General features: G+C 38.8%; 1 protein-coding gene across 8 annotated transcripts in view; it reads left to right on the plus strand.

The window, feature by feature from the left end:
• The window catches only part of PUM2 (pumilio RNA binding family member 2), a 99,863-nt gene extending 83,461 nt beyond the window's left edge, over positions 1 to 16,402 (plus strand). For 6 of the 8 annotated variants that reach the window (XM_053891130.1, XM_019451043.2, XM_053891129.1 and 3 more), the window contains 8 exons: positions 49 to 316; positions 1,386 to 1,515; positions 3,646 to 3,780; positions 9,367 to 9,504; positions 10,304 to 10,429; positions 10,669 to 10,790; positions 11,330 to 11,522; positions 13,159 to 16,402. In XM_053891130.1, coding sequence (XP_053747105.1) covers positions 49 to 316; positions 1,386 to 1,515; positions 3,646 to 3,780; positions 9,367 to 9,504; positions 10,304 to 10,429; positions 10,669 to 10,790; positions 11,330 to 11,522; positions 13,159 to 13,290 — 1,244 coding nt within the window. In that variant the 3' untranslated portion in view covers positions 13,291 to 16,402. The remainder of the gene's footprint in view (positions 1 to 48; positions 317 to 1,385; positions 1,516 to 3,645; positions 3,781 to 9,366; positions 9,505 to 10,303; positions 10,430 to 10,668; positions 10,791 to 11,329; positions 11,523 to 13,158) is intronic. The other 2 variants (XM_019451065.2, XM_019451087.2) reach the window with 1 other exon arrangement.
• The last annotated feature ends 11,195 nt before the right edge of the window (positions 16,403 to 27,597 follow it).

The raw sequence follows: 27,597 nt of genomic DNA on the forward strand, positions 1-27,597 counted from the left end.
GAATGGCCTTGTCAAAAATATTTGCTGACCACAGCTGCTTTGTTGTAGGAGGCCTGACAAATGGTAGTGGTCGATATATCTCTGCAGCGCCTGGAGCAGAAGCAAAATACCGGAGTGCTTCAAGCACTTCCAGTCTGTTCAGCTCCAGCAGCCAGCTCTTTCCTCCTTCCCGGCTTCGGTATAATAGGTCTGATATTATGCCTTCCGGCCGAAGTAGATTATTGGAAGATTTCAGAAACAACCGCTTCCCAAACCTTCAACTTAGAGACTTGATTGGGCACATAGTTGAGTTTTCTCAAGACCAGCACGGTTCTAGGTAAGTGATTGTGGTTTAGGATACTGAGCACTGTATTTTTGCTTTGAAAATTACTGCCTTGTAGGAGTCTAAAATTTTCTTGACTGGGATCATTTAAGGAACTTTTTACAGAATAAAGGCCCAATAATGGATTTCTTCTTCGCTATTAGGACATATGATAAAAATAAAGGTTTTTAAATTATTTATGGTTTCCCAGTTTTCTATAATGAGAATACTTTTATAATGAAAATATAGGAGTGCCCTTTTTTGGGTTATTTTTATTACATTGATTCTGAATACACTCAACTTTAATTTTCCTTTGAAAAGAATGCTCTGAATTATATTTGTGGATGTAAATGTCCCTGATGTAGACCTTGTCTAAAAAAAAAATTTTTAAAAGAAGGTTAAATGCTTTTGTGTTTGTATTTGTATAGATTTGTATTTGATGTGATATGTCTTAAGTTGAAACATTTCACTTTTCTTTTAGAAGAATTTGGTGACTTTGAACATTAAACATAATGTTCTCTTATAGTACTTAAGGTACATGTAAATTAGTGTTCTTCTCAAGATAGAACACAAAAAGGAAAATAGAATTGTAACACATTTATTAAATTTAATTATTTTTTCCTTTTATAGTTTTATTTTATCTCCCTAAAGTTGAAAATTCCTTAAGAGTAGCACATGAACCTTGTGTCATTCACAATGGCTAGGAATTCATTTGTGTTTGATAAATTTACTTCTAAGGGTTTCTTTCATTAGGCTCTAAACTTAAATATTTAATACTATTATGAAAAATGTATGAATAACCAGTAAAATCTAGTTTTCTTCATTGATTATAATGCAGATTATAATATATCCAAATGTCTGCCAAATAGTTACTTTAAATTAAGGCATTATAAAGAAATGCTTTATAGCTCTTGCCTTTTTTGCTTTAAATTTGCTGTTCACAGTATTAAATGTGTTAGTACTATTCCTGGAAGTAATTTTATGTGTATATATGTGGGGGTGTGTGATACTCAAGTCAGATACAGATTTTGCAGGAGCTTATTTTCAATGTGCTGTGATGACATATAAAATGTTTCCTATATAGATTCATACAACAAAAACTAGAGAGAGCTACTCCAGCTGAGCGACAGATGGTATTTAATGAAATTCTACAAGCAGCCTATCAATTAATGACAGATGTTTTTGGAAACTATGTTATACAGAAATTTTTTGAGGTAAGCACATATACATATTTGTACATCCAGCTATATTGCTGAATGCGTAGAAAAGTTCAGAAAGTTGGGTAAGAGTCATTTTCATATAAAAATATATGCACTTGGGAAAAAATATTTTGCAAAGTATGTATCTGATAAAGATTTCATATCCAGACTATATAAAGAACTAAAACTCAACAAGAGAACGACAACCCTATTAAAAAATGGACAGGAGAGGGGTACCTGGGTTGCCCAGTTGGTTGAGCATCTGACTTGGGCTCAGGTCATGATCTCGCGGTTTGTGAGTGTGAGCCCCACATTGGGCTCCATGCTGTTAACTTCGTTCCCGCTTTGGATCCTCTGTCCCCCTTCCTCTGCCCGTACAGAGAGAGCTTGTACTCTCTCAAAGATAAACATTAAAATAATGTAACAGACAGGAGGAGCACCTGGCTGGCTCAGTTGGTGGAGCATGTGACTCTTGATCTCAAGGTTGTGGGTTTGAGCCCCATGTATAGAGATTACTTTAAAAAAAAAAACAAAAAATAAAAATGGACAGATGACCTGAATAGACCTTTCTCCTCAGAAAATATACATGTAGCCAAGAAGCACATGAAAAGAAGCTCAACATCCTTAGTCATTAGGGAAATGCAGATCAAAACCACAGTGAGATTCTACGCTACATTTACTAGGATGGCTTTAGAGGGCCGGGGGGAATAACAAATGTTGGTGGAGATTTGGAGAAATTGGAACCTCATACGTTGTCAGTAGTAATGTAAAATGGTGCAGCTATTGTGAAAAAGTTTGGCAGTTCCTTCAAACTTTTCTTTTTTTGAGAGAGAGCACGTGTGAGCAGGGAAAGGGACAGAGGGAGAGAGAGAATCCCATGCAGGCTCCATGCCCAGTGGAGGTGGCATGAGGCTCAGTCTCATGACCTTGAGATCATGACTTGAGCCCAAATGAAGAGCTGGACACTTAACCACCTGAGCCACCCAGGCACCTCAGCAGTTCCTTAAAAAAAAAAACCTAAACATAAAAATTATCTTACAACCCAGCAATTCCACTCCTGTATACCCAAAAGAATTGAAAACAAGGACTCAAACACCATTTGTTTCCGCATTATTCACAGTAGCCAAAAGGTGGAAACAACCTATATGTCCAACAGATGAATGGATAAATGTGGTATATGCATACAATAAGAATGTTATTCAGCCACGAGGAATAAAGTTCTGTTACATACTACATCATGGATGAAGCTAAGTAAAATAAGCCAGATGTAAAAGGACAAACATCATAGTGTTTTTCTTATATGAGATAGCCAGAACAGCCAAATTGATAGGGGCATAAAGTAGATTAGGGTTTACCAGGTGCTGAGGGGGGGGTGGGGGGGGGGTTACTGCTTAATGTATGCAGTGTTTCTGTTTGAGGCAACGGGAATGATTTGGAAACAGTTTGTAGTGATAATTGCACAACATTGTGAATTAATGCCATTGAATTATGCACTTAAAATGGTTAAAATGACATTTTATGCTATATATTTTATCACAAAAATATTTTTAAAATATGGGCCTACTTTAAATGAGAAGTTTAGTAGTAATCTGATTAATATTTGAAAATATAAAGCATTGAGAGTAAATCTTAGATGAAGAAATTAGTGATAATAGTATAGTCTTTATTTACATTTGTTAGATGTGTCATGTATTTTGTATTTTAGCTAATTTTCAGTTTACAACTAAGTATCTCTGTTTTAGTTTTACTTAAGTTTCCTCCACAGTTACATCAGAATATAGTTTGTCTGAATGTAATTTGGTCTGAATGCATGGTCAGAAGTTCATTACGTTAAAGATGAGGGGATTTTATTTGTTTAAAATGAAATGTAATACTGTGTACTTTAAAAGAATTACAGGTGATTAATATATTAGTAAAAAGGAAATTTTAGATAATGAGACTTAACCCCCCCATAAAAGTAATGCAGTTATTTCAGGCAGTTCTGGATTTATCTTAATTAGCTTTTACCTAAGTCCTCTTCCCTACATGATTACAAATTGTGATATTTTAAAAATAGAATGAATAGGCCGCAAACAGTGGGTTATTCAGGTTTAACAAAATTAATATAATGGTTATTTTTATTAATACTGATTTCTTTTCTATCAGTTTGGGAGTTTGGATCAAAAATTAGCTCTCGCCACTCGTATTCGTGGGCATGTTCTGCCTTTAGCCTTGCAGATGTATGGCTGTCGTGTTATCCAGAAAGCTCTGGAGTCTATTTCATCTGACCAGCAGGTAATTGTAAGTTAAGACAAACTTTTTGTATTTTATTCAGTTTTTAAATTATTACTTTATATTTCCCCAATTAGAATAAAATACTTTAAATAATCTGTCTCAAACAGTACGTTTTAATTACATATTATACTATAGATCTTTGATCTGTCCTCTTCATTCTCTTCAACATCTCTTCATCTTTAAATGAAGATAATTTGAGGGCCTGCTGTGTGGGAAGCAAAATGCTACACTTGCTTATTTGATTTCCTGTAGTATCAGGAATACCTTTATTGTTTCCAAAATGTATTTGGATTGTACCACTTTTTTTTTTTTTTTTTTTTTAACTTTTTTTAAATGTTTATTTTTGAGAGAGAGACAGAGACAGACACAGAATCCAAAGCAGGCTCCAGTCTCTGAGCTGTCAGAGCCCGTCGCAGGGGTCAAACCTATGAACTGGGAGATCATGACCTGAGCTGAAGTCGGACACTTAACCAACTGTGCCACCCAGGCGCCCCAGATTGTACTACATTTATAACCACAAGAATAAAATTTTTCAATACAGTGCTTTTTTTTTTTTTTTTTTTAATTCCAGTTCACATAAAAACATAACGCTTCACAATTTGTGTGTCATCCTTGCACAGGGGCTATACTAGTCGTTGTACCATTCCACTTTTTTTTTTTTTTTTAATGTTTATGTTTGAGAGAGAGCGTGAGTGGGGCAGGAGCAGAGAGAAAGGGAGACACAGAATCTGAAGCCAGCTCCAAACTCTGAGCTGGCAGCATAGAGCCTGATGTGGGGTTCGAACTCATGAATCATGAGATCATGACCTGAGCTGAAGTTGGATGCTTAACCAACCGAGCCACTCAGGTGCCCCTGTACCATTCCACTTTTTTTTTTTTTTTTAATTTTAATGTTTATTCATATTTGAGAGAGAGTGTGTGAAAGTGAGCACAGGGTAGAGGCAGACACAGAATCTAAACTGGGCTCCAGGCTCTGAGCATATAGCCCGACACGGGGCTCAAATTCAGAAGCCGTGAGATCATGACCTGAGCCGAAGTTGAATGCTTAACTAACTGAGCCACCCAGGTGCCCCACCATTCCACTTTTACTGTATATGCTGCTGAAGCAAGCACAAGTAAAAAAATTTTGTTTTATTTTTTCCATAAATCATGAATAAGACATTTTAATGAGAAAAAAAATCTTAATCTTATGTTTCTATTCTAAGACACTCAAAACTAGTTTTCCCTTCCTTCCTATCCTTTTTTTTACGTTTTTTTTTTTAACGTTTATTTTTTGAGAGACAGGGACAGAGCATGAGCGGGGGAGGGGCAGGGAGAGAGGGAGTCACAGAATCCAAAGCAGGCTTCAGTCTCTGAGCTGTCAGCACAGAGCCCAACCCGGGGCTTGAACTCACGAACAGTGAGATCATGACCTGAGCCGAAGTTGAACGTTTAACCAACTGAGCCACCCAGGCACCCCTCTGCCCGTCCCTTTTAGCTGCAACTTTATTTATAACATGCAAGAAAGACCAGTTTAAAGATTTTTTTTTTTTAAAGCTTAAACCTTTTTTTTTTTTTTTAAAGGTTGAACAACCAGGCTAGCAAAAAGGTACTCAATACATACTTTCCTTATATCAAACAAGCTAATATTTTAGTACAGTGTAACTATACAAAATGTATAAAATAGAGATATGTTCACAAAGGAAACACTATAGGCTCAGAACAGATTTGAAAAAACATGCTATTCTCATTGGTTATAGTAACTGTAAAATGATTGTAATGTTGAATCGGACTTAGTTTACAAAAAAGTCACACACACACACAAAATATATATGTATATGTACGTATGTATCTATATAAAGTCCCCAAGAACTATGGTTCCTGTAAAATACTAATAGCCAGGTACTAGTGTATAAAATGTGAAGTTCTGGGGTGCCTGGGTGGCTCAGTCGGTTAAGCATCCAACTTCGGCTCAGGTCATGATCTCATGGTCCGTGAGTTCAAGCCCCGTGTCGGGCTCTGTGCTGACAGCTTGGAGCCTGAAGCCCGCTTCAGATTCTGTGTCTCCGTCTCTCTCTGCCCCTCCCCCATCCATGCTCTGTCTGTCTCTGTCTCAAAAATAAATAAACATTAAAAAAAATTAAAAAATAAAATAAAATGTGAAGTTCTGACATTGTATTCATTTTTAGGAAACAAAAGAAAATCCAAAACCATTTTCATTACTGTTGAAAGTCACATATGCTAATAAGTAACTTAGCTATGGCCACTGTCAACTATGTACAGCTATATTTAAATTGAGCGGACAAGTGGATACAAAGCTTGTCAACTGGGACTGGCACAGTTAAGAGAACTGTACTGATTCTAGGAGAGGTCTGAAGACGTGAAACCACCCATCTACATAATTCACATTTCTGCCCCAGCATTACCCTCCCCCATAAGGTTTCACAAAATGCCAGTGCCCAGCAGGAATCATAATGCTGCAAGGTAAGAGTTTCCCCAGACTTCTTTGATGTTGGCCTATAGGAGAATATTAAGCATACGTCGGCTAAACAAAGCAGTCAACCCACCCATCTGGAAAACTGTGGTGCACGGTTTCCTTCCATTCTGGTTGTACTAGAAAGTACTCCAGTTTTTAAATGGAGCCAGATTTATATGTTAGCTCTGTAAAATATTGAGCTACTGTAGCAGCAAATATGAAAATACAGAAACAAAACCAGTTTTATTTAAAAATTTATTTCTGTGACCTCAAAACAATCTTTTCCTTCTTATCTGTTTCCTGTAACCAGACATCAATTTCTTCAAAGGATAAAAAATTTAAAGCCAGTTGCATTCTATATGCCAATTAGAAATTATACACATAAAGTTCTTAAAACTTTATTCAATAGGAAATTAACCTATAAATTCTGTTAGTTAACAAGATTCACGATTCTTTTTTTTTTTTTTTTTTTTTAACGTTTATTTATTTTTGAGACAGAGACAGAGCATGAACGGGGGAGGGTCAGAGAGAGGGAGACACAGAATCTGAAACAGGCTCCGGGCTCTGAGCTGTCAGCACAGTGCCTGACGCAGGGCTGGAACTCACGGACCGCGAGATCATGACCCGAGCTGAAGTCGGCCGCTTAACCAACTGAGCCACCCAGGCGCCCCAATTCACGATTCTTTAAAGAGAAAAGAGAACACCTGTAAATGGGAATATATCAAATTTTTGGATGGAAGAAGGCTTATTTTAAATCAAAAAAGGACTGATGTAATTCCAATCATACTCTGGGAATTTTTTGGTAATTCATCAAAATAATTTTTAAAATTATTTGAAATAGGCAAGAATATTAAGAGTTTGAGAGTAAATGCTGATCTGCTAGATTTTTGAAAATAAATTGTGAAGCATCACTAATTAGTGTGGGTTTCACGTGAAATTAAGCAGACCTTAGGAATGAAATTTATAACCCTAAATAGATAACTATTTTCTATATAACTAGCTTATGTATTACCATGAAACATAGAGTAAAGGAAATAATTATTTCTTTAAAGGTATCAGTAATTAGTAAATTTGGAAAGAGATTAGCTTTGATTCTCCACCCATATATATTATTGTATAATAAATCCCAGAATTAAAAACAGTCATAACATGTATGGATGAATATGTTTGTATGTGTGCATTAATCACACCATTGAAAATTTGTGAGAAAATAGCATTACTCTGGAGGAAATCCTGAGTTTTAGAATAATTGAAGATATGTCACAATGGAACAAGATGAACAGATTTTGATTATTGTAGATGCTTACACAAATGCTTGATCCTAAGTCTCAAACCGGTATAGATAAAGATATTTTGGGCATGCCAGGGTGGCTCAGTTGGTTGAGCTTTCAATTTCTGCTCAGGTCATGATCTCACTGTGCCCTGTGATGGGCTCTATCATGACAGGTGAGAGCCTGGAGCCTGCTTCGGGTTCTGTGCCTCCCTCTCCCTTTCTCTCCCCCTCCCTTGCTCATGCTCTGTCTCTCTTTCTTTCTCTGTCTCAAAAATGAATAAACGTTAAAAAAAAAATTTTTTTTTAATGAAGATATTTTAAAGAATGAGATCTTGTCAATTGCAGTAACATGGATCAACCTAGAGGGTATTATACTAAGTGAAATCAGAGAAAGGACAAATACTGTACCTGTGATTCCAGTTATATGTGGAATCTGATAAACAGAACAACAGACTCTCAACTACAGAGAACAAGTTCTTGTGTGGATAGCAGGATGGGGAGGCAATAGGTGAAAGGGATTAAGAAGTATAAACTTCTGGTTATAAAATTTAAGTCACAGAGATGAAAAGTGCACCATAGAGATTATAGTCAATAATGTAATAACGTTGTATGGTGACTATACCTTATTGTGGTGCACATTGTGTAATGTGTATGATTGTTTAATCACTGTTGTACATCTGAAACTAATATAACATTGTTGGTTACACTTAATAAGTAAATAATAAAGACTTTAAATGTCTTTAATACTTGAAAATATAAAGCACAGGGAATAAGCCTTAGAGAAACCTGTTAATAATGGTATTGTTTGGATTGTAAACTAAGTAACATTTTATTTTGTTATTTAGTTTATAGTTAAACATCTGTGTTGTATTTTGGCTTAACAGAATTTCTCTACAGTTATTCAGTAGGTAGTAGGTAACTGGGAGTAGTGGGTAGCTGGGAGTTCTTTGGTTGAGAGAGATTGTAAATGTGAAAACCTTACTAGTAAGCAAAGAAATACACATGAAAGGGTCATTTTTCCTGGTTAAATGAACAAAAATCTAAAATTTCCCAAAGATTTGTCCCTGAAGAAAGTATCACATAATAAAGAAAAGTTATATTAAATGAGTTCTTTAATATAAGCTGATTAAAAAAAGAATTAAAATGTCTGTTTTCTTCCTATCATTGAGATAATATGTGAAAGTCACATAGCCCTTAAGTGCTCAATTCCTTACCCTTTCCCATGCACTTAATAGACTCATGTAGGCATTAAAAATAATTTGAAGGAAAGGGAGTGCTAAGCAGAGAAAAAGTATAGAATTTGGAATTATTTGTATATGTATATTATAGTCAGCTGAGAAAGTTGTGTGGAAGGTATACAAAGTGAAGAAAGTCATTTAAATATGGCAGGTTCAGGATCCATCCCTAGGCTTTTTTTTTTTTTTTTTTTTTTAATTTTTTTTTTAAACGTTTTTATTTATTTTTGAGACAGAGACAGAGCATGAACGGGGCAGGGGCAGAGAGAGAGGGAGACACAGAATGGGAAGCAGGCTCCAGGCTCTGAGCCACCAGCCCAGAGCCCGACGCGGGGCTCGAACTCACGGACTGCGAGATCGTGACCTGAGCTGAAGTCAGACGCTTAACCGACTGAGCCACCCAGGCGCCCCCCCTAGGTTATTTTTTAACAAGTGTCATTTACATTGCAATCCTACGAAATGTTTTGGTAACCATCTCAATTTCTGTTTGGAGGGGCAGGGAGTATGGATTTTAAACTTTGATATCTACAATATTGCCAACACATTTTTGAGTATACTTTTGTACTCTTTCTAATCCTGTTAACGTTTCTTGATGAGGTAATTTTTTAAATGTCATCTTCTCTTTGCAGAGTGAAATGGTAAAGGAGCTAGATGGTCATGTACTCAAATGTGTGAAAGATCAGAATGGAAACCATGTTGTACAAAAATGTATTGAATGTGTTCAGCCACAGTCACTACAGTTCATCATTGATGCTTTCAAAGGACAAGTAAGGTTTATTTTTGTCTTCTAATTAGCAGGGCATTCTTTTAGCATTGGAGTGTTAACACATTTTTCCTAAGTCACAAGATTATAATACCCAGTAATGACAGACAAAAATAGGAGACAAAACTGAATGTACAGTGATTTCTGCCTCTTTAATAGAGTGCGTCAATAGATAGCTTCATTTTTTTGAAGCTGAAAAATGTGGAAATAAAAGTTCAGTTGTATTACTTTGTTTTGTTTTTAATTTTTTTTTAATCTTTATTTGTGAGCAAGAGAGAGAGTGTTAGCAAGGGAGGGGCAGAGAGAGGGAGACACAGAATTCAAAGCAGGCTTCAGGCTTGGAGCTGTCATCACAGAGGCCAATGCAGGGCTTGAACTCATTATCCGTGAAATCATGACCTGAACTGAAGTCAGACCCTTAACCGACTGAGCCACCCAGGCACCCCATCAATTGTATTACTTTGGGATCACAGCTATTAGAAACCCAACAGTGTTCTCCAGATTTTCGGGGAGAAGTAAAGGAGGGAAGAAGACTTAAGACTGTACAGTAAAACACAGAAAATAAATATCAATTAGTAACTAATACATATCTGGTTAGGTTCCTTTTGATCAAAATACCTGTTAGCTCCTGAATTGAGCACCTCACTTTCCAGTCTTTACCAATAGGATGGTAGTCATATTAGAGGTGACTCCCCACCCTTCTATTTTAGATTAATTCAGCATGTCATCAAAAACCTGTCTGCCTCATAGAACTTTCCAGAAATGCCAGATAAAGTAAATGTATTTCTTGCACTTGTCTTAAGGTGTTTGTACTTTCAACTCATCCTTACGGCTGCAGAGTGATCCAGCGCATCCTCGAGCATTGCACTGCAGAGCAGACTTTACCTATCTTAGAGGAACTCCACCAACATACAGAGCAGTTGGTACAGGTATGAACTCCGTAATAGTTGTCAATGTTTATGTGTTTCTGACAGTGGTTCAGAATATAGGGAAATGCAATTTTTCCTAAATTAACATACTGTAAAAACACACAGTAAGACAAAAAAGCTTCGTGTATTCTCCTGACTGTATACTACTGGATCTTCAGAAAAATAGTATCTTTCTAAAGAATAGTCATTATTTTTAAGGGGTGACTTAAGGAAAGTAATTTTTAAACATCTGTACTTAGGATCAGTATGGCAATTACGTTATTCAGCATGTCTTGGAACACGGTCGACCTGAAGACAAAAGCAAAATTGTTTCTGAAATCCGAGGAAAAGTCTTAGCCCTGAGTCAACACAAATTTGCCAGGTATTGCACTATTTTCTAATTCCAAGGGTCAGTTCTTTCAACTCTTTTATTAGTAAACAAATGCGTGTAGAATATGACATTCAAATATATGTTTCTTTTAGTAGAGGGAAAAAGCACATACAGACTATTCCTTTTATTCTTGAAGACTCCTCATGACAAATCCATCTGCCTATGTATATTCCATTTTTGAAGTCTGTATTCAGAAAATGATTGGTCTCCCCAAACCTATAAATGCAAATTAGTTTAGTGCTTATTAATGAAAGTCTCAGACCTTACTAATGACTTAGTCTCTAGTTTCCTCTTTGTAATTTTAATTTTAAGAGACATGTAATTACACTTGTGAATATCCAGTATGGGTTACTCTATAATACTAATTCTTTTTTTTTTGTTTGTTTTTGAAAGTAAAGGGTAAGAGAATACCATCTTCACTCTTTTGTCTTCCAATGTGTTAATAAGCAAGTTCTTTTAAAACCAAGGGAAATTTACTATAAAGGAAAAAGTAACAAAATAATTTTTTGTGTATATACTTGAATTTTTAGCAATGTAGTAGAAAAGTGTGTTACCCATGCCTCCCGTGCCGAGAGAGCTTTACTGATTGATGAAGTTTGCTGCCAGAATGATGGTGCTCACAGTGCCTTATACACCATGATGAAGGACCAGTATGCCAATTACGTGGTTCAGAAGATGATTGATATGGCTGAACCTGCCCAGAGAAAGATAATCATGCATAAGGTAATACAGCTTATAGCACTTAAAATAGATGATTCAATTTGTGTGACTTTCAGGATACAATTTTAACTTCCTAGGTTTTAATTTCCTCATGTGATGTAACTGGAGAAAAAAAATCTAAAATCAATGGATAACCTTTGACAAATGTAGGTATGGTGTACCCTTTTATTAAAATTCTTAAAGTAATCTCAATAAAATCAAATTTATTTTTCATCTATTTAACCTGCCTTTAGCATTGCCCATCCCCATCTTATTGAGATATATTTGATTTGCCATGATACATGGGTTGAACATTGATTTTAAAATCTAATTAGGTTTTCTCACTAATGTAATGCATTTTTCTAAAGAGAATTTGGGTTTTTGTTTTTTTTTTTTTTTTATCTCTGTCTTCTCTCTAGAATCTAGCTCATAAATTTCCATAGGAAAACTTACTGTTAAAATGAACACTAGATGTGGGGGTTCTGTGTGGCTCATTCAGAAACTTGATTCTGGCTGTGGTCATGATGTCACAGTTCCTGGGATCCAGCCCTGCATTGGGCTCTGTGCTAACAGCACAGAGCCTGCTTGGGATTATCCCTCTCCCTCTGCCCCTTCCCTGGTCGTCCATGTGCTCGCTCGCTCGCTCACTCCAAAGAAAAACTTAAAAAACAAAAAAGAAAAAGAAAAAGAAAACCCACTGGAAGAAATACTATATACTCCATGTTTTTGTAAATTTATTCATTAAGAAACCAGGGACAGATACATAACTTCTTTGGACCTCTTGTCGTATAGAGAGAAGTAGATCATAATTTTTTTTTACCTTTTTAAAATTTAATATTTCTGCTTAAAAGTATATACATAGAAAAATTGTCAGTCTTCTTTTTAACAATTACATTAACCACTATCATCTTTATGACATTTGGATTGTTTCCAGGTTTTTAACTGTCATAAGCAGTGCTGTATGTGAATGTCTTTGCGTGATTAACTGTTTTGTAGGATAAATTCCTAGATGTGGAATTGTGGGGCAAGTATGTAAACATTTTACATGTTGATAGACACAGCCAGGTTTTGCTTTAAAAAAATCTGTACATGTTTGCACATCTATCCAAGATATAATAAGAATGCCTGTTTTGCCATCATCTCATCAATGCCAGTTATTTATAAACTTTTTGCCAGTCTGTGTGGAAGATAATGATATGATTCTAATGAGTAGTTCCATTTACATTTTAAAAACTATTAGTGAGATTTTGAACAATTTAAAATCACACATCACACATCTGATTGCTCATTTATGTCTTTTGCTCTGTTTTCCCTATTGAATTTTTGTCTCCAACTTAAGCTAGAAAATTCTGCCTTCATCAACTTTTAAAGAACTTAATAATTCACTCGTGATGCTTCCCTGCTATGTTTGGAGCCCCGTCTACTATTTGCATATGTAACCGTTTAGAAGTAGTGGTTTGTTTATTCATTGGACAGTTTTGAGAGTATAATTGGAGAGATTGAGTAGGATGAACTACTTTCGAAAACAACTTTTCTTTAAAGGATTTGTATATTAAAATTCCAGTTATTCATTCTAAGTCACCCAGATTTAGGAGTGCTTTTTTAAGAAACCAGAAACCAAAGTCACTTAGATTTACTAAGCAGATTATTTATCTTTCAGATTCGACCTCACATTACTACTTTGCGCAAATACACATATGGGAAGCATATACTGGCCAAGTTGGAAAAATATTATTTGAAAAATAGCCCAGATCTAGGGCCTATTGGAGGACCACCAAATGGAATGCTGTAAAGGAAAGAGAAAGAAGATGATGTAACCATGTGAAAAGAATGTTTCTTTTGTGAATTATCAAAACACAACTCAACTATGAATCTTCAAATTTTTTTTTAAAGCAAAACTATTTATTGACTTTATTCATCCATTTGTAAATTTTTTAAGGTTCTTGTGTATATTTGGGGGGGTGGGGGTGGTGAATTATAAATTATATTCAGCCCTGAGTGGAGACCTATCAGATTGGATTGCTGGCAAAGCACAGAATGCCTGTATATGATGTAACTATCAAAAAAAAAGCTGTCACATATTTTGTAAATTTTTACCTTGTAAAGTCACAAAAAATAGTTTTTAAAGGAAAAAGTACAGTATTCTTTTAATAAACTGGCTTGCAGTCTGGTAGGTCTACGGACCCCATAGCACAACAGGTTTATAGAGATGTATATAGAAATATAGTCCTTATTTTTTTTTTTGTCCTTTGTGTGAAGCCTTTTATAACCAATTAACAATCAACTGCATAAATATTATTAATATTTTAAAAAGAAGGTTAAGTTGTATTTTGGTAATTCACAAACTATCATGCAAATAAAATCTCCGCAAGTAAGATAAGAATTAAATGATCTGAGATGAAAGAACTTACATTATTTACAATGGATATGGTTTTAATACAAATACTGCCCTAAAATGTCTCTGGCAATGTACAGAAGTATTGTATATACTTACATATGTAATTGTTGTAAGAGGTAAGAAAAAAAATCATGGTGACACTTCCATTCAGTTAAGTGCACTAAATGAAAAGTTAAGTCCCATTTTAACTTTTCAGTTTGGTTTGCAATCTGAGAAAGAGTAGAAATTTGTATATTGTTTTGCTTATAGGATTACAAGGACATGTTGAGGAAGTGTTGAGCTTTATTTTGCTTTTTCATAGTAGACTTTGCAAAAGTAGGAACCAGATAGAGGTGAAAAGGGGCCACTGAAAAGTGAATTTGATAGCTCAACATTTAAGCATGACTACATATTCAGATAGCTTTTTTTGCTTCCTATAAATATATGCATTGTGTGTGTAGTAATAGATGTAAGTTTACACTTTAAAAGCAAATCTTGTTTCAATGTTTATTATAAAAGCCTTGCTAATTTAGTAGTGATGCTTTCCTTGGTTGTACAGGTGTACATTTGTAAACCTTCATGCTGTAAATGGAATTTGTTTTATCTCTTTGGGAAACATTTGCATTTTAGTGTACATTTATGTCCCTGCCCTATTTGACCTGGCATATAGTGTTGTATAATGTAAATTTATTTCTCCAAATCGAGAGTGATTTTTTAAAAATTTTTTATCTTTATATGGTTTCAGAAGTATGAACCAGCTTTCTTTTTATTATTGTGGGAAACATTTTCTTTTATAACATAGTTGTTGACTCTGTTAATATGGACATACTAGGATTTGGATCACTTTCAAGAAGTCAGGGTATTGTGCATAATAGAAAGTATTGGACTGAGATTTTTGGTTACCATGGAGGCCAATGCTTTTTCCATCTTATTAAATGTGATGTGACTTTTTTCTTTGTACAGAAGAGTACTGTATTTTTGAATAGCCTATTCCCAAGTAAGAGCAAATCTGTATGATAACATTTTTTTCTCTGGACATAGGACATAACAGTAACATGATGTACATTTACAAGCGGCCTTATGTACATTTCCCAACAATCTTTTTAAGGCAAAATTGTGACCATATGTGTATAATTAAAATCGTTTTTAATCCTTTGCCTATGAAAATATTTTGGAAAAAAAAACTTGCTTTGTATATTCAGTTTCTGAAAGATAAAGAAAGTGCTTTGTATTTTGTTGAAGTCAGTATTTTGTATAAAACCATTTATGTTGACCCACTTCTGTTTAGTGCTGACAACTAATGAACCATGCTATCTCTTTCGATTGAACATGTAAAGGATTTTTTTATTAGAAGTCTGCAGAAGAAAAGCATTCTTCTGAGCACAATATTGAATATAAAGGTTTTATCACTTAGCTGTTCTTATCATGAACCTAAAAATAATGGCATAAAGTTTGGGGTGCCAGGCATACTTTTTCATGTTTGACTTTGAGTTATTCTAGTTTTCTAACCCAACATTCCATGTTGAGTCCATTACATCCAACCACTTGTCACTGTCCCCTCTCATAGTCCTACTGGTTCATCAGCATGTCCCAGTCAACAGTGGCAGTGCTCCCCCCACCCATACAAAGCTGCTCTTTTCCCGTCCTACTTTGTTTTGCCAGCCTCAGAGTGTCTTGGCCCTGTGTCGAACTTTTGTTCCCAGTATCCACTCACAGTCATGAGCTGATCATGATCCAAATCGTCCTTGTTGGAGATTGATAGTGACTTTCCTGGATTTGCACAGTTGAATTCCTGGCTTTCCTTTGTCCTGCAAACTTAGAAAGTCTTGGGGATAGCTGGGAAACTGAACCTTCTTCTTGGGGTTTTGATGTTCCCATGTATCCCAGTGTTGACACCCCAATCTTCCCAATACTTTGGGGCCTATTCTAGAAAAATATCTGTTCTAGAAATTTTACAGTCTGCCATTTTGGTGCCCACCTCTCTGATTCCACCATTTAATAAGTTGGCATGGAGTTTTGCTAAACTCTGACATTTCAGAATAAAGAAACTTTAATTGGGCAGAACCACTTAGACTTCACTCTTGAGTGTCTCCTTTTGATAATGGATTGTTTCTGGACCAGTTTGTCTAAGTCCTGGCTCTTCTTGGTTCATATGAAATAATGTTATCTTCACTTTGTATATTATGTATAAATTAGAAAATGAAAAATGTGTGAATAACATTGTATGAAATAAACCTGGTCTTGTGTTTTTCTCTAGATAAAATACCCTTCTGTACCTCAATTATAATTCAGATTGCCCATTCAAGTTTACTCTGATTTAAGGAAAAGAAAATATTTTTATCCCATGGATGCTAATCTGGGGCTACTGATTACTCTGATGATATTCGTGTCTTTGATTAGTATTCAGGATCTCTAATTACACAGAGTGATTACACACTTCATAGGATGAAACTTTTAGGCTGTTTACTTGATAAAATGATACTTCTTCAAGGTTGTTTTCAGGATTAAATTAAATCACTTATCTTTACCTATAGGTGTTTGTTTCCTTTCCACATGAACTTTTAGAAACAGTGTTGTGTAAAGGAGAAGTGCAGTTTGCGTTCAGGCATGGATTTGGAATTTACCTGGTGATTCATAAACTTTGTGAACTTGTGTGTGTTAACTGATCTAAGGCTCAAGGCCACATCTGTACCATGGGTAGTACTACTTAGGTCACTGATTTTAAGAATTGAGAATATCTTAAATAGATACATAGATCCCAATTCTCAACTAATGCTAATACTATTTCCATTCACCTCTCCCTTCTATAGCTGTTTATTTTAAGCCATACAGATAATTTGATAGAATCCAGAGCGGAGGTCTACATAAAAATACATGGGAAAAGGAATTTTCATCATACACATTGTGCCAGTTTTAATTGTATCTTCGTCTGGTTCTGTTCTGAGCTGAAAGCAATCCTTCTGGAATTGTTGACCTATCCCACATCGTAGTGTTAAAAGACCCTTGAAGAAATAAATATTACATCCTCCCACACTAGCTTACTGACCAAAGAAAAGTCCTAAAGTGACCTTGGCAGTAGTCGTTCCATTTGCCCTCCTGACAGTGATTTTTTCAGGAAGGTTGGGGTTCAGGGGAGAAGGGCAGAGGAACCCCAGAGGAGCAGTGTTCACAGTCTGTCTTATCTAGCTAACTTTAAAGGGCCTAGCTGATGTGATTTGGATGCTCCAGACGGTAAATTCCTCTGTGAACACAAGTGAGAAGGCCGGGAGCATGGTGTCACCAAGGCTCACTTCTAGGAGGCTGCAGGGCACGAGGGGGTCTCCATTTTCCGGTCCCTAGGGTGAGTGTAGGTTGTGTAATCTTGGGCAAACTTAACCCTTTAGGCTTCTGTGGTACCATCTGTAAAGTAGGAATACTGTCCTGATTGCCCACAGAACCTTGAATCTGAGGAGTACTTGATGGTAAGAACCTACGAGAACTGTAGGACAGATCCTACAGGAAGCTCAGAACTGGGTGGAAGTTTTATTGAATGTCATTTCCTCCATATCCTGTAGACAATTTCTCATTTCTTCTAGGTTTCAATCACAGAACTTGTTTTTCTCTAAATATTTACCAGGAACTTAAACCCTGTATTCCATTTGGTAGTTGAAGGAAGAAATTGGCTAGGTTGAGATTAATTCAAGTTTTCTTGGGCATCCAAGTGTAATGGTTCAGGGTCTGGACTCTGGAATTAGGTTTCCCAGATTCCAAATCTTTAGCTTTACGTAGTTAGGCAAATGACTTCATCTTTTAAACCTCAGTTTCCTGATGTGTAGGTAACGGAAGTGAGACCTCCCTCCTAAAATTGTGAGAATTGGATGAGATAGGTTCTGTGCAGAGGCAGTGAGTGACTCCTAGTGAGTTAACAAAACTGTTGGGGGCTGGGGGAATATTTAAAAAAATTTTTTTAAGTTTATTTTCAGAGTGCAAGCAGGTACGAGGTAGAGGGATAGAATCCCAAACAGGGTCTGCACTGTCAGTGCTGAGCCCGTCGCGGGGCTTGGTCCCAGGAACTGTGAAATCACGACCTCAACAGAGATCAAGAGTTGATCGCTTAACCAACTGAGCCACCCATGTGCCCTAATTGATTTAAAAGTAGCTTTGCCCTGATATGTCCAGCTTCCAGGATGATAATAAGGAGTTGTCACATCCTTGAGCAGTGGGAGTGACAGGTGCAGTGCTATAGAGGACTTGCCCACAAGTTGGGCAAAGCTGTGGAAGTAGTGGGAAACTGGAGAGAGGCCAAAGTCGGCAGTGGGAATTCCAGTTAAGAGTTCCATCACATGGCCAGCTCCCACCGCACCTAAGTCTCACCCGAGGCCTTTTATGGGAAGAAGCCCTGAAAAGATGGGTCTCAACACCTGGTGGGTCCCTTGTACAGCAGGGGCTAGGAGGAAAGCGTGTGGACCGCCCTGGAGGAGAAGGGGGATGTTTGGGAGCCTTCCCTGCCCCGACTTTGAAAGTCCCATTGTGACCTACAAGACACGTTCAGTTGAATAGAATGTACGAGGTTTCACTGAAGAGAATTCGAAAAGGCCAAAAATGTATCTTAGAAATACATCTATTTAGACATATATCTTAGACACGTTTAAAATACACTTCTTAACTCCTAGGTTAAAGAACTAAACTAATTTGGAATAAACCATTTGGGCCAACTTCAAAATGAGTAATAGTGCTATATATCAAAACTTGGGAGATTTGGGCCAAAGACCAGAGAAAAAATATTTAGCTAAGAAAGTCTGAAGATAATTTAAGAAGCTAGTAAAATAACAAAATTACCAAAAATGGTAGAAGGGATTAATAATAAACTTCACAAAAAAGGAATAGATTTGATTGGTTAAAAATGAGACATGCTTGGGACGTCTGGGTGGCACAGTCGGTTAAGCGTCAGACTCTTGATCTCAGCTCAGGTTGTGATCTCAAGGTTTGAGTTCAAGCCCTGCCAAGGGGCTCTGCACTGATGACACGGAGCCTGCTTGGGATTCTCTCTCTCTGACCCTCCCCTGCTTGTGTGTTCACTCGCTCGCTCTCTCAAAATAGATAAACATTAAAAAGAAAAACTCTTTAAAAAAAAAAAAAAAACCCACAAAGTTGAAGGAAGGTCTCACATGGCCTGATATCAAAACCTACTGTAATCAAAACAGTAGTGTTTGGATGTTAACCACACATTGTGATTGATCATTTTGCGGTATATACAAATAACTGCATGTTATACACCTGAAACTAATATACTGTTATATGTCAATTATACCTCAATTTTTCACAGAAATTTGTGGTACTAGATAAAGACAAACATACAGATCTATAGGAAAGAATAAAGAGCCCAGAAGTAAACCCTTGCATATATGGTCAAATGATCTTCAACATTGAATGCCAAGAACATGCAATAGGGAAAGGAAATGGTGTTGGGAAAATAGGATATCCTCTTGCAAAAGAATGAAGTTGGACCCTTACACCAAACACAAAAATCGGATTAAAGCTCAAAATGGATTAAAGCCCCAAATGAAAGACCTAAAACTATAAAACTCCTAGAAGAAAACATGAGAAAAGCTTCATGGCTTTGGGGTTGGCAATCATTTTTTGCATATGACACTAAAAGTTCAAACAACAAAGCAAAAATAGATAAGTGAGGCTGCATCAAACTTAAAATCATCTGTGCAGCAAAGGGAATAATCCAAGTGGAAAGGCACTGAATGGGGGAAAACGTTTGCAAATCATGTATCTGATAAGGGGTCAATATCCAGAACATACAAAGAACTACAAGCCAAGAAGAAAAAAAAAACCCAACCGGATTAAAAACTCAGCAAAGGAAGTGAATTTCTCCAAAGATGATGTACAAATGTCCAACAAGCTTATGAAAAAAGATGCTGAATATCACTAATCATTAGGTAACCACAAATCAAAGCCACAATGGGATATCACTGATCATGGCTACTGTCAAACAGAAAATAGCAAGTCTTAGGATGTGCATAAACTGGAAGCCCTGTGCCCTGTTGGGAATGTCAAAGGGTGCAGCTGCTATTGTAAACAGTTTGGCGATTACTCAAAATATTAAAAATTACCATATGACTCAGCAATCCTTCTTCTGGGTCTATATGTTTAAAAGAATTGAAAGTAGGGGGTGCCTGGGTGGCTCAAAGCGTCCAACTTTGGCTCAGGTCATGATCTCACAGTTCATGAGTTCAAGCCCCACATTGGGGTTGCTGCTGTCAGCACAGAACCCGCTTCAGATCCTCTCGCCCCCTCTCTGCCTCTCCCCTCTCAAAAATAAACATTAAAAGAAAATTGAGGTAGGATTTTGAAGAGATATTTGTATGCCTGTGTTCGTAGTAGCATTATTCACAACGACCAAAAGGTAGAAACAATCTGTCAATGGACGGATGAATAAACAAAATGTGGTATACATACAATGGAATATTGTTCAGCCTTAAGAAGGAAGGAGAGAGAGGGAGTGCACGCAAGGGAGAGGAGCAGAGGGAAAGAGAATCTCAAGCAGGCTCCATGCCCATGTAAGGCATGGATCCCACAACCCTGGGATCATGACCTGAGCCAAAATCAAGAGCCCACGCTCAACTGACTAAGCCACCCAGGCGCCCCAGGAAGGAGGTTTTGACACAGGCTGCAACATGATTGAACTTGACATTATAGTATGTGACACCACAAAAAGACATACTGTCTGATTCCCCTCATATGAAGTTATTTAAAGTAGTTTATAAAAACAGAACAGTGGTTTCCAGGGACTGGGGGAGAAGTAAACAAAGAGTTACTGTTTAATGGGTGTAGAATTTCAGCTTTGCATGATGAAAAAGTTCTGGAGATCTGCTGCATAACAATGAGTGAGTATACTTACTACTGAAATGTACACCTAAAGATGATCAAGATGGCAAAAAAGAAAAAAAAAAAAAAAAGGTTGGGGGGATCAAAGGAAAAAGAGGAGAGTCAAAGATATAACCTTAGGGGCACCTGGGTGGCTCAGTCAGTTGGGTGTCCAACTTCAGCTCAGGTCATGATCTCACAGTTCCTGAGTTCGAGCCCCACATCGGGGGCCTGCTTCGGATTCTGTGGCTCCCTCTTTCTGCCCCTTCCCTGCTCACACTCCGTCTCTCTCAAAAATAAAAATAAAGATTAAAAAGAAAAAAAAAAAAAAAGATACACTCTTCAAATAAAGGCATGAGCCCAGACTGTTTAAAGGGCAAGTTCTGTAAATCTTCAAGGAACATATAATTCCTAGTTTATATAAAATTTTACAGAGTGTGGACAACAGTGAAAATTTCCCAGGTTATTCTACAAAACTAAAACAACCTTGGAGACAAAACAGAACTATAGTGCACACAAGCTATAACCATGAGCTATATTCATTTATGAAGAATTCCTAAGTCATGTGTAAGGAAGTCTTACCATATGACCTATGCTCCTAGCTATTTACCCAAAAATGAGTTGAAAACTTAGGCCCACACGAAAGATGGGACACAGATGTTTACAGCAGCTTTATTCATAACTGCCCAAATTTTGAAGCAAACAAGATGTCCCTCAGTAGGTGAGTGGATAAACAAATGGATACATTCAGACAATGGAATATTAGCAATAGAAAGAAATGAGCTATCAAACCGTGAAAGGACATGGAGGAAACTGAAATGCATATCGCTCAGTGAAAAGAAGCCCATCGGAAAAGGCTGCATACCAGATTCCAACCATATGATGTTCTGGAAAAGGCAAAACTATGGAGACCGTAAGAAGGTAAAAGGTTGCCAAGAGTTGTGGGGATGGGGCGGGTGGGGAGGAAGGGATCAGTAGATGGAACAGAGGGGATTTTTAAAAATTTCCCCCCAGTGTAGTCATTTCCAGCTGGCAGCGGTTTCACCTGGGGAGAAAACAAGCTGTCCAAGTTAAGGAAGGTCCTTTCCAGTCTCCACGGAGGTCAGTTTTGATCCTGAAATCATGAGCTGGTACCAGAGGCAACAGCAGCAATAGCTGGAAAGTATAAAATACTTGCTATGTGCCAGGCGCCAGGTGCTCTACATATATTATCCCATCCCCCCTCACGACGGTGTGAGGAAGGGACTAGTCTTAGATGCCTTTTACAGATGACAAAGCTAAGGCTTAGAGGGCTTGTGTGACTTGCCCAGGGAGGCAGGGCCAGAGGTCAACTGCAGTCTCATGCCAGAGCCTCTTGGAAGTCGACTCCCGCAGGGCCCAGGAGGTGGTGAATGTCCTAGAAATGCATACATGTCATGAGTCGCGGCTTTAGCTGGTCCTTGCCACAACGGGAGGGGGGTCCAGTGTTACTAGCTCTTCTGATTCTTTTAGAAAATCCGAAATCTGGATTCGTACGTGTGATTTCCTTATGGAAATGTCTCTTTTAGAAAAACACTGTAAGGGCAAAACATTTCTACAGGTCAAATGCAGCCCTGGGGGCTGTTTGGTGTGCAACCTGTGATGAGTACAGGGTTTACCTTCTATCTGAGGAGAGAACTTGCCACACGCAGGCACTACACGCACATCCCTGCACCCACATCACACCCTGCCTTCTACGGCCCGGCTGCTGTGAGCTCCTTCCCCTTCAGAGCCCACCCCAGCGTCTCCCCTGGGGCCTTGGAATGCCTAACTTCTCCAACAGTGCTATTTACCAGGCCTGGTGCCAGGGGGAGTGCTAAGTGCTGTCACAACGAGCTGAGTTCAGAAGGCTTAGGCGCGCCCCGGGCCCAGGTCGCAGGGGAGGGGGCTGTGAAGATGAGTTTCTACACACCTTTCCCAGGTGCACCATCACAGCCCCAGTGCCGCTAACGTGTGCCGGGCACCGTGCTGAACCTTTCACGGTGCTTCTCTCCTTTTACCCTCCCGACACCTCTCTGAGTAGGTACTAGTATGTCCCCAATTCATAGGGGAGCAAATCAAAGCACAGAGAGGCTAAGTTACTTGCTCGAGGCCACACAGCTAAGGTGGTCTAAGAATGTGGAGGAGGAATTGCAACTGGTGGCCGCCTGAGATGGTGGGGGTGAGCGAGACAGACGTGGCCCTCAGCTTCCCCGCCCCTAACAACCTCGGCACAAGCGCCCCTTGCCGACACGGGGCTGAGTCAGGGAAAGCCCTTTGGCTTCTCTGAAGCCAGGTCGTTGGGAGGCGGGGACAGGCTGCTGTGGGCCGAGCAGCCCCGCCCCAGGAAGTGGCTCGGGATGAATCAGTCTGGCGGCACCTGGGAGGGTGAGACTGGTTGGCATACCTGCCTGCCTGAGAGCTTCCTGTCCAAGCCTCCAATGAAGGCTGCTGCAGAGGTGGAGCCGGGCAGCACTGCAGCTCTGGACACGTTTATCAAATGAATGAACTACCGTCCACCTTCCTCAAAAAAAAAGGTATCTTTATAGACAAAGAGTCCTCAGGTCTCCCTAGGGTGGTGGCGTGGGTAGCATCAGATGATAAACACGGTCCCCCAAGGGGACGGCTTTGGGGAAGGAACTCTGGTTTGGACGTGGAAATTCCAGTGCTATTTACAGAGGATGTGATTATTCTCTTTTTTTCTCCTGCTGACATCCTAGCAAATATCAGACTCAACTTCAACGGCAAGCAAAACTATACATCAGAAATGGGCAGGTAGCATAATGGTGAGGCAGGGCGTGGGGATGGTGACAGAGAAGCAGGACGTAGAGTCCAAGATGGTCACAATCCCCCAGGCACCCAGTGTTTTAGAGCCGCCTGAGCACAAAGGTGCCAACGGTACATGTAGTTACACAGTTCCCAATATCCGTGAAAACAACATGTAAGTTTCATGGAAGAAACAAAAATTTCCCATGGGCCTCTCATTCTTCGTGTGTCACTTTGGACTCCAGCACAGCCCCACTGAGGACTGGGGTGAGGGCTTCCTGTGGAGCCCCCTCTGCATACCTGCCACCTGCTGAGCATGGTCCCCAGCAGTGTGAGCAGAACAGACTGTATGGGCTTCAGATTCTGAAAACACCCCATCGCGTGAACAGCCTATTTCTCATCAAGACTTCTTTTGGGGACCGAGGTTGTTAGGTGACTTGAGTCAAATCCAAAATTTAAGACAGTCCAGCACTGGGGAGCTGGAGGGGTCGTATCATGGGCAGCATCTCTGGAACTATCCCCCTCTCCCTCCTCCCCCCACACAACTGTCCTCCCCACACTCTCTTGGGTTACATGCAGGAGGCCAAATTGACCAGAGTATTGTCAGAGTTAGATTCTCTGGCAAGGGGTGGAAAATCCAGGATAACAGTTTTTGAAGCAACGCAGAGGTCCATCATCCACACGTGTGCATGGGCAGGGCAAGGCTGGTGTGCCGCCTCACTGGCTGGGCACCCGACGCTCCTAACCTGGTCCTCTGCCAGGCATGGTCTCTGTTCTCAAGTTCACTTCCTGTCCAAGATGACTGCTCCAGCTGTAGCCATATCTGCATCCCAACCAGGAGGAAAGAAAAAAGGAAAGAAGGAACTGTTCTTCCCTTTGACGCTCCCTGAACGTATGTACAACCGTCTCTGCTCGTTCCCTGAATGTACATACGACCATCTCTGCTCATGTCCCATCATCAGGCAGCTACATAGAGCTGTGGTGATGCTGGGAAAGAGAATCTTCATTTTGGATGGCCAAAGGGCCAGTTGAAATTTAGGTGTTCTTTTACTGAAAAAGGAGAAGAAAACAAATATAGGAAGCAACGAGTGGTATCTGCTCAGGCAGTCAGCAATAAAAGGCTCCATGTTTCATAATGGTAGGGCCATTCAAAATCAAATGACAACGAGATATTTTACTTGCAATCAGAGTGGCAAAATATAAAAGGCGCAATAAATGCCAGGTCATACAGAGTATGTAGAAAAATGGGCACTCTCATAACTGCTGCTGAGAGTATAAATTGCTATGGACCCTTTTGGAGAGCAATTTGCTTAGAGAAATTAGAGCAATTCCTAACAAAGCTCAATATATTTGTACCTTAAACCCAGCTCTGTCTACTCTTAGAGAAAGTCTCTGCACGCACTCAAGGAGAAAAGCACAAGAATTGATTGCAACATTGTGTATAATATTGAAAAACTGGAAACAACCAAATGTCCATGGATAAATAAACCGTGGTATATGCATACAATAAATGATAATGCAGCAGTTAAGATAAGTGACCCAGAGCCGCCACATGTATCAACATGGCTAAAGGAGAAGACTCCATTGTAATGTTTCATTTCATACAAAAATAATAAAAAGAGAAGAAAGAAGATCCTGTTCAGATTAAACTGAGTGGTAGTCACATAGGTCTTCATTATATTATTATTTTGGGGGGATTGCAACTAAGGTGGGGTTCTTTTGCATTCTTTTTTATCGTAAAATATACACAATGCAAAATTTACGATTTCAACAATTTTAAGTGTACAACTCAGTAGCATTAAGTGCATTCATGTTGTGCAACCATCACCACCTTCCCTCTCTAGACCTTTTTTCATCTTCCCAAACTAAGACTCCATACCTGGTAAGCAATAATGTCCCATTCCCTCCTCCCTTCAAACCCAAGCAAAGACCACTGTTCTATTTTCTGTCTCTATAAATTTGACTACTTCAGAAACCTCACATAAATGGAATCAGACAGTATTTGTCCTTTTGTGACTGACTGGTTTATTTCACTTAGCATAAAGTCTTCAAGGTTCATCAGTGTTATAGCATGAATCGGAATTTCCTTCCTTTTTACGGCGGAATGATATTCCCACTTTATGTTTACACCACATTTTGTTTATCCACTCATCTGTCAGTGGCTACAAGGGTGGCTTCCACCTTTTAGCTGTTGTGAATAAGGCTGCTGTGAATACAGGTGTGCAAATATTTGTCTGAGTCCCTGGTTTTAATTCTTTTAGTATAGACCCAGAAGTGAAATTGCTAGATCATATGGTAAATGTTTTTAATTTTTTGAGGAACATTATTCTTTATTATATGTTTGAAATGGTCCACAATAAAACAATTAACTGTCTTTAAAATGTTTCACGACAAGGGGCGCCTGGGTGGCTCAGTTAGTTAAGTGTCCGACTTCAGCTTAGGTCATGATCTCGCGGCTTATGGGTTTGAGCCCCGCATTCGGCTCTGTGCTGACATCTCAGAGCCTGGAGCCTGCTTGGGATTCTGTGTCTCCTCTCTCTGCCCCTTGCCTGCTCACACTCTTTCTCTCTCTCTTTCTTAAAAATAAATAAACATTTAAAAAAAATGTTTCATGACAAGAAGTTACTCTGTCTTAGTAAAAAGTTGTGTTTTTACCATGTTGAGGTAAGAATGCCCTTACACGCGTCTGATATTCTTTGGGAAGTCCTTGACATTGGCTCCCCTGAATTCAAGCCCCTTGAAGGTTAATCTGCACCCATTCTGATACTCAAGCTCTGCTTGCCAGTCATGGCTTCAGGTGGGTGTGGAACCAATTCCGGCCAGTGAGATGGGAAAAGAAGCCACCTGGGTGGCTCGGTCGGTTGAGCATCCCACTCTTGATTTCCGACTGAGGTCATGATCTCACAGTTCGTGGGTTGGAGCCCCGCATCGGGCTCCGCACTGACAGTGTAGAGCCTGCTTGGAATTCTCTTTGTCTCCCTCTCTCTCTGCCCCTCCCCTGCTTGCACCTTCTCTCTCAAAATAAATAAACTTAAAAAAAAAAAAAAAAAAAAGAAGAAGTGTAGGGGAGATGACCTCATTTCTGGACGTGGCTGTATTAGCTGAGATGGCTGGAAGCACTTCAGCCATCTTGCCACCAGGCTGAGGGTGGAGCCACACCAGGACGGTGGCTGTTTTGGTTGTACCATTAGTAATGCAGGTAAGGTACATGCAATAAACGTCCTATTATTCCAGCTGCTTGAGGGGAAGCTATTAGGTAAGGTTAAAAACATCTCCACTGATTTAATAAATAACTTCTAAAGAATTAAACAAGTAATATGTATATATTGTCATTTAATAAATTAATATTATAGAGTAAACTTAAAAATTCTCCTATAACTGTCCCCACCCCATTTTCCTCCCCTATAGGAGAAATGTATTATGTATAATAGTCTGTACATTACACACATGTTTTTCTTATAAGAAAATTGTGGCCAGACTATATATAGATCACTCTTTAACTTGCCTTTTTCACCTAAAAACAAGCTTTGAAAAATGTCCCATGTCAAGACTGCTTTATTTAAAAAAAATTTTTTTTTAACGTTTATTTATTTTTGAGACAGAGACAGAGCATGAACAGGGGAGGAGCAGAGAGAGAGGGAGACACAGAATCTGAAACAGGCTCCAGGCTCTGAGCTGTCAGCACAGAGCCCGACGCGGGGCTCGAACTCACAGACCGTGAGATCATGACCTGAGCCGAAGTCGGACACTTAGCCGACCAAGCCACCCAGGCGCCCCAAGACTGCTTTATTTTAAAAAGTGTTGTATAGTTTTCCACCGTGTGGGAATATCCACATTTATTTCATTTCTTCTTTACTGATGAACATGTAAACATGCCTCTTGGGACACTGGTGAAAATACTTCTGAAAAATAAATTCACTGGGGCAGAGTCCCTGAGTTGAAGGCTAAGTCCATTTTATTTTATTAAAAAAAAAATTTTTTTAAAAAGAGAAAGAGAGTGCGTGTGTGCATGCTACGTGCACACAAACAGGGGAGGGGCAGAGAGAGAAGGAGAGACAGAATCCCAAGCAGCCTCCATGCCATCAGTGCAGAGCCCAATGTGGG

Source organism: Panthera pardus, unplaced genomic scaffold (assembly GCF_024362965.1).
Source record: "Panthera pardus isolate Hobbes unplaced genomic scaffold, ASM2436296v1 HiC_scaffold_26, whole genome shotgun sequence".
Classification (NCBI taxonomy): Eukaryota; Metazoa; Chordata; class Mammalia; order Carnivora; family Felidae; genus Panthera; species Panthera pardus.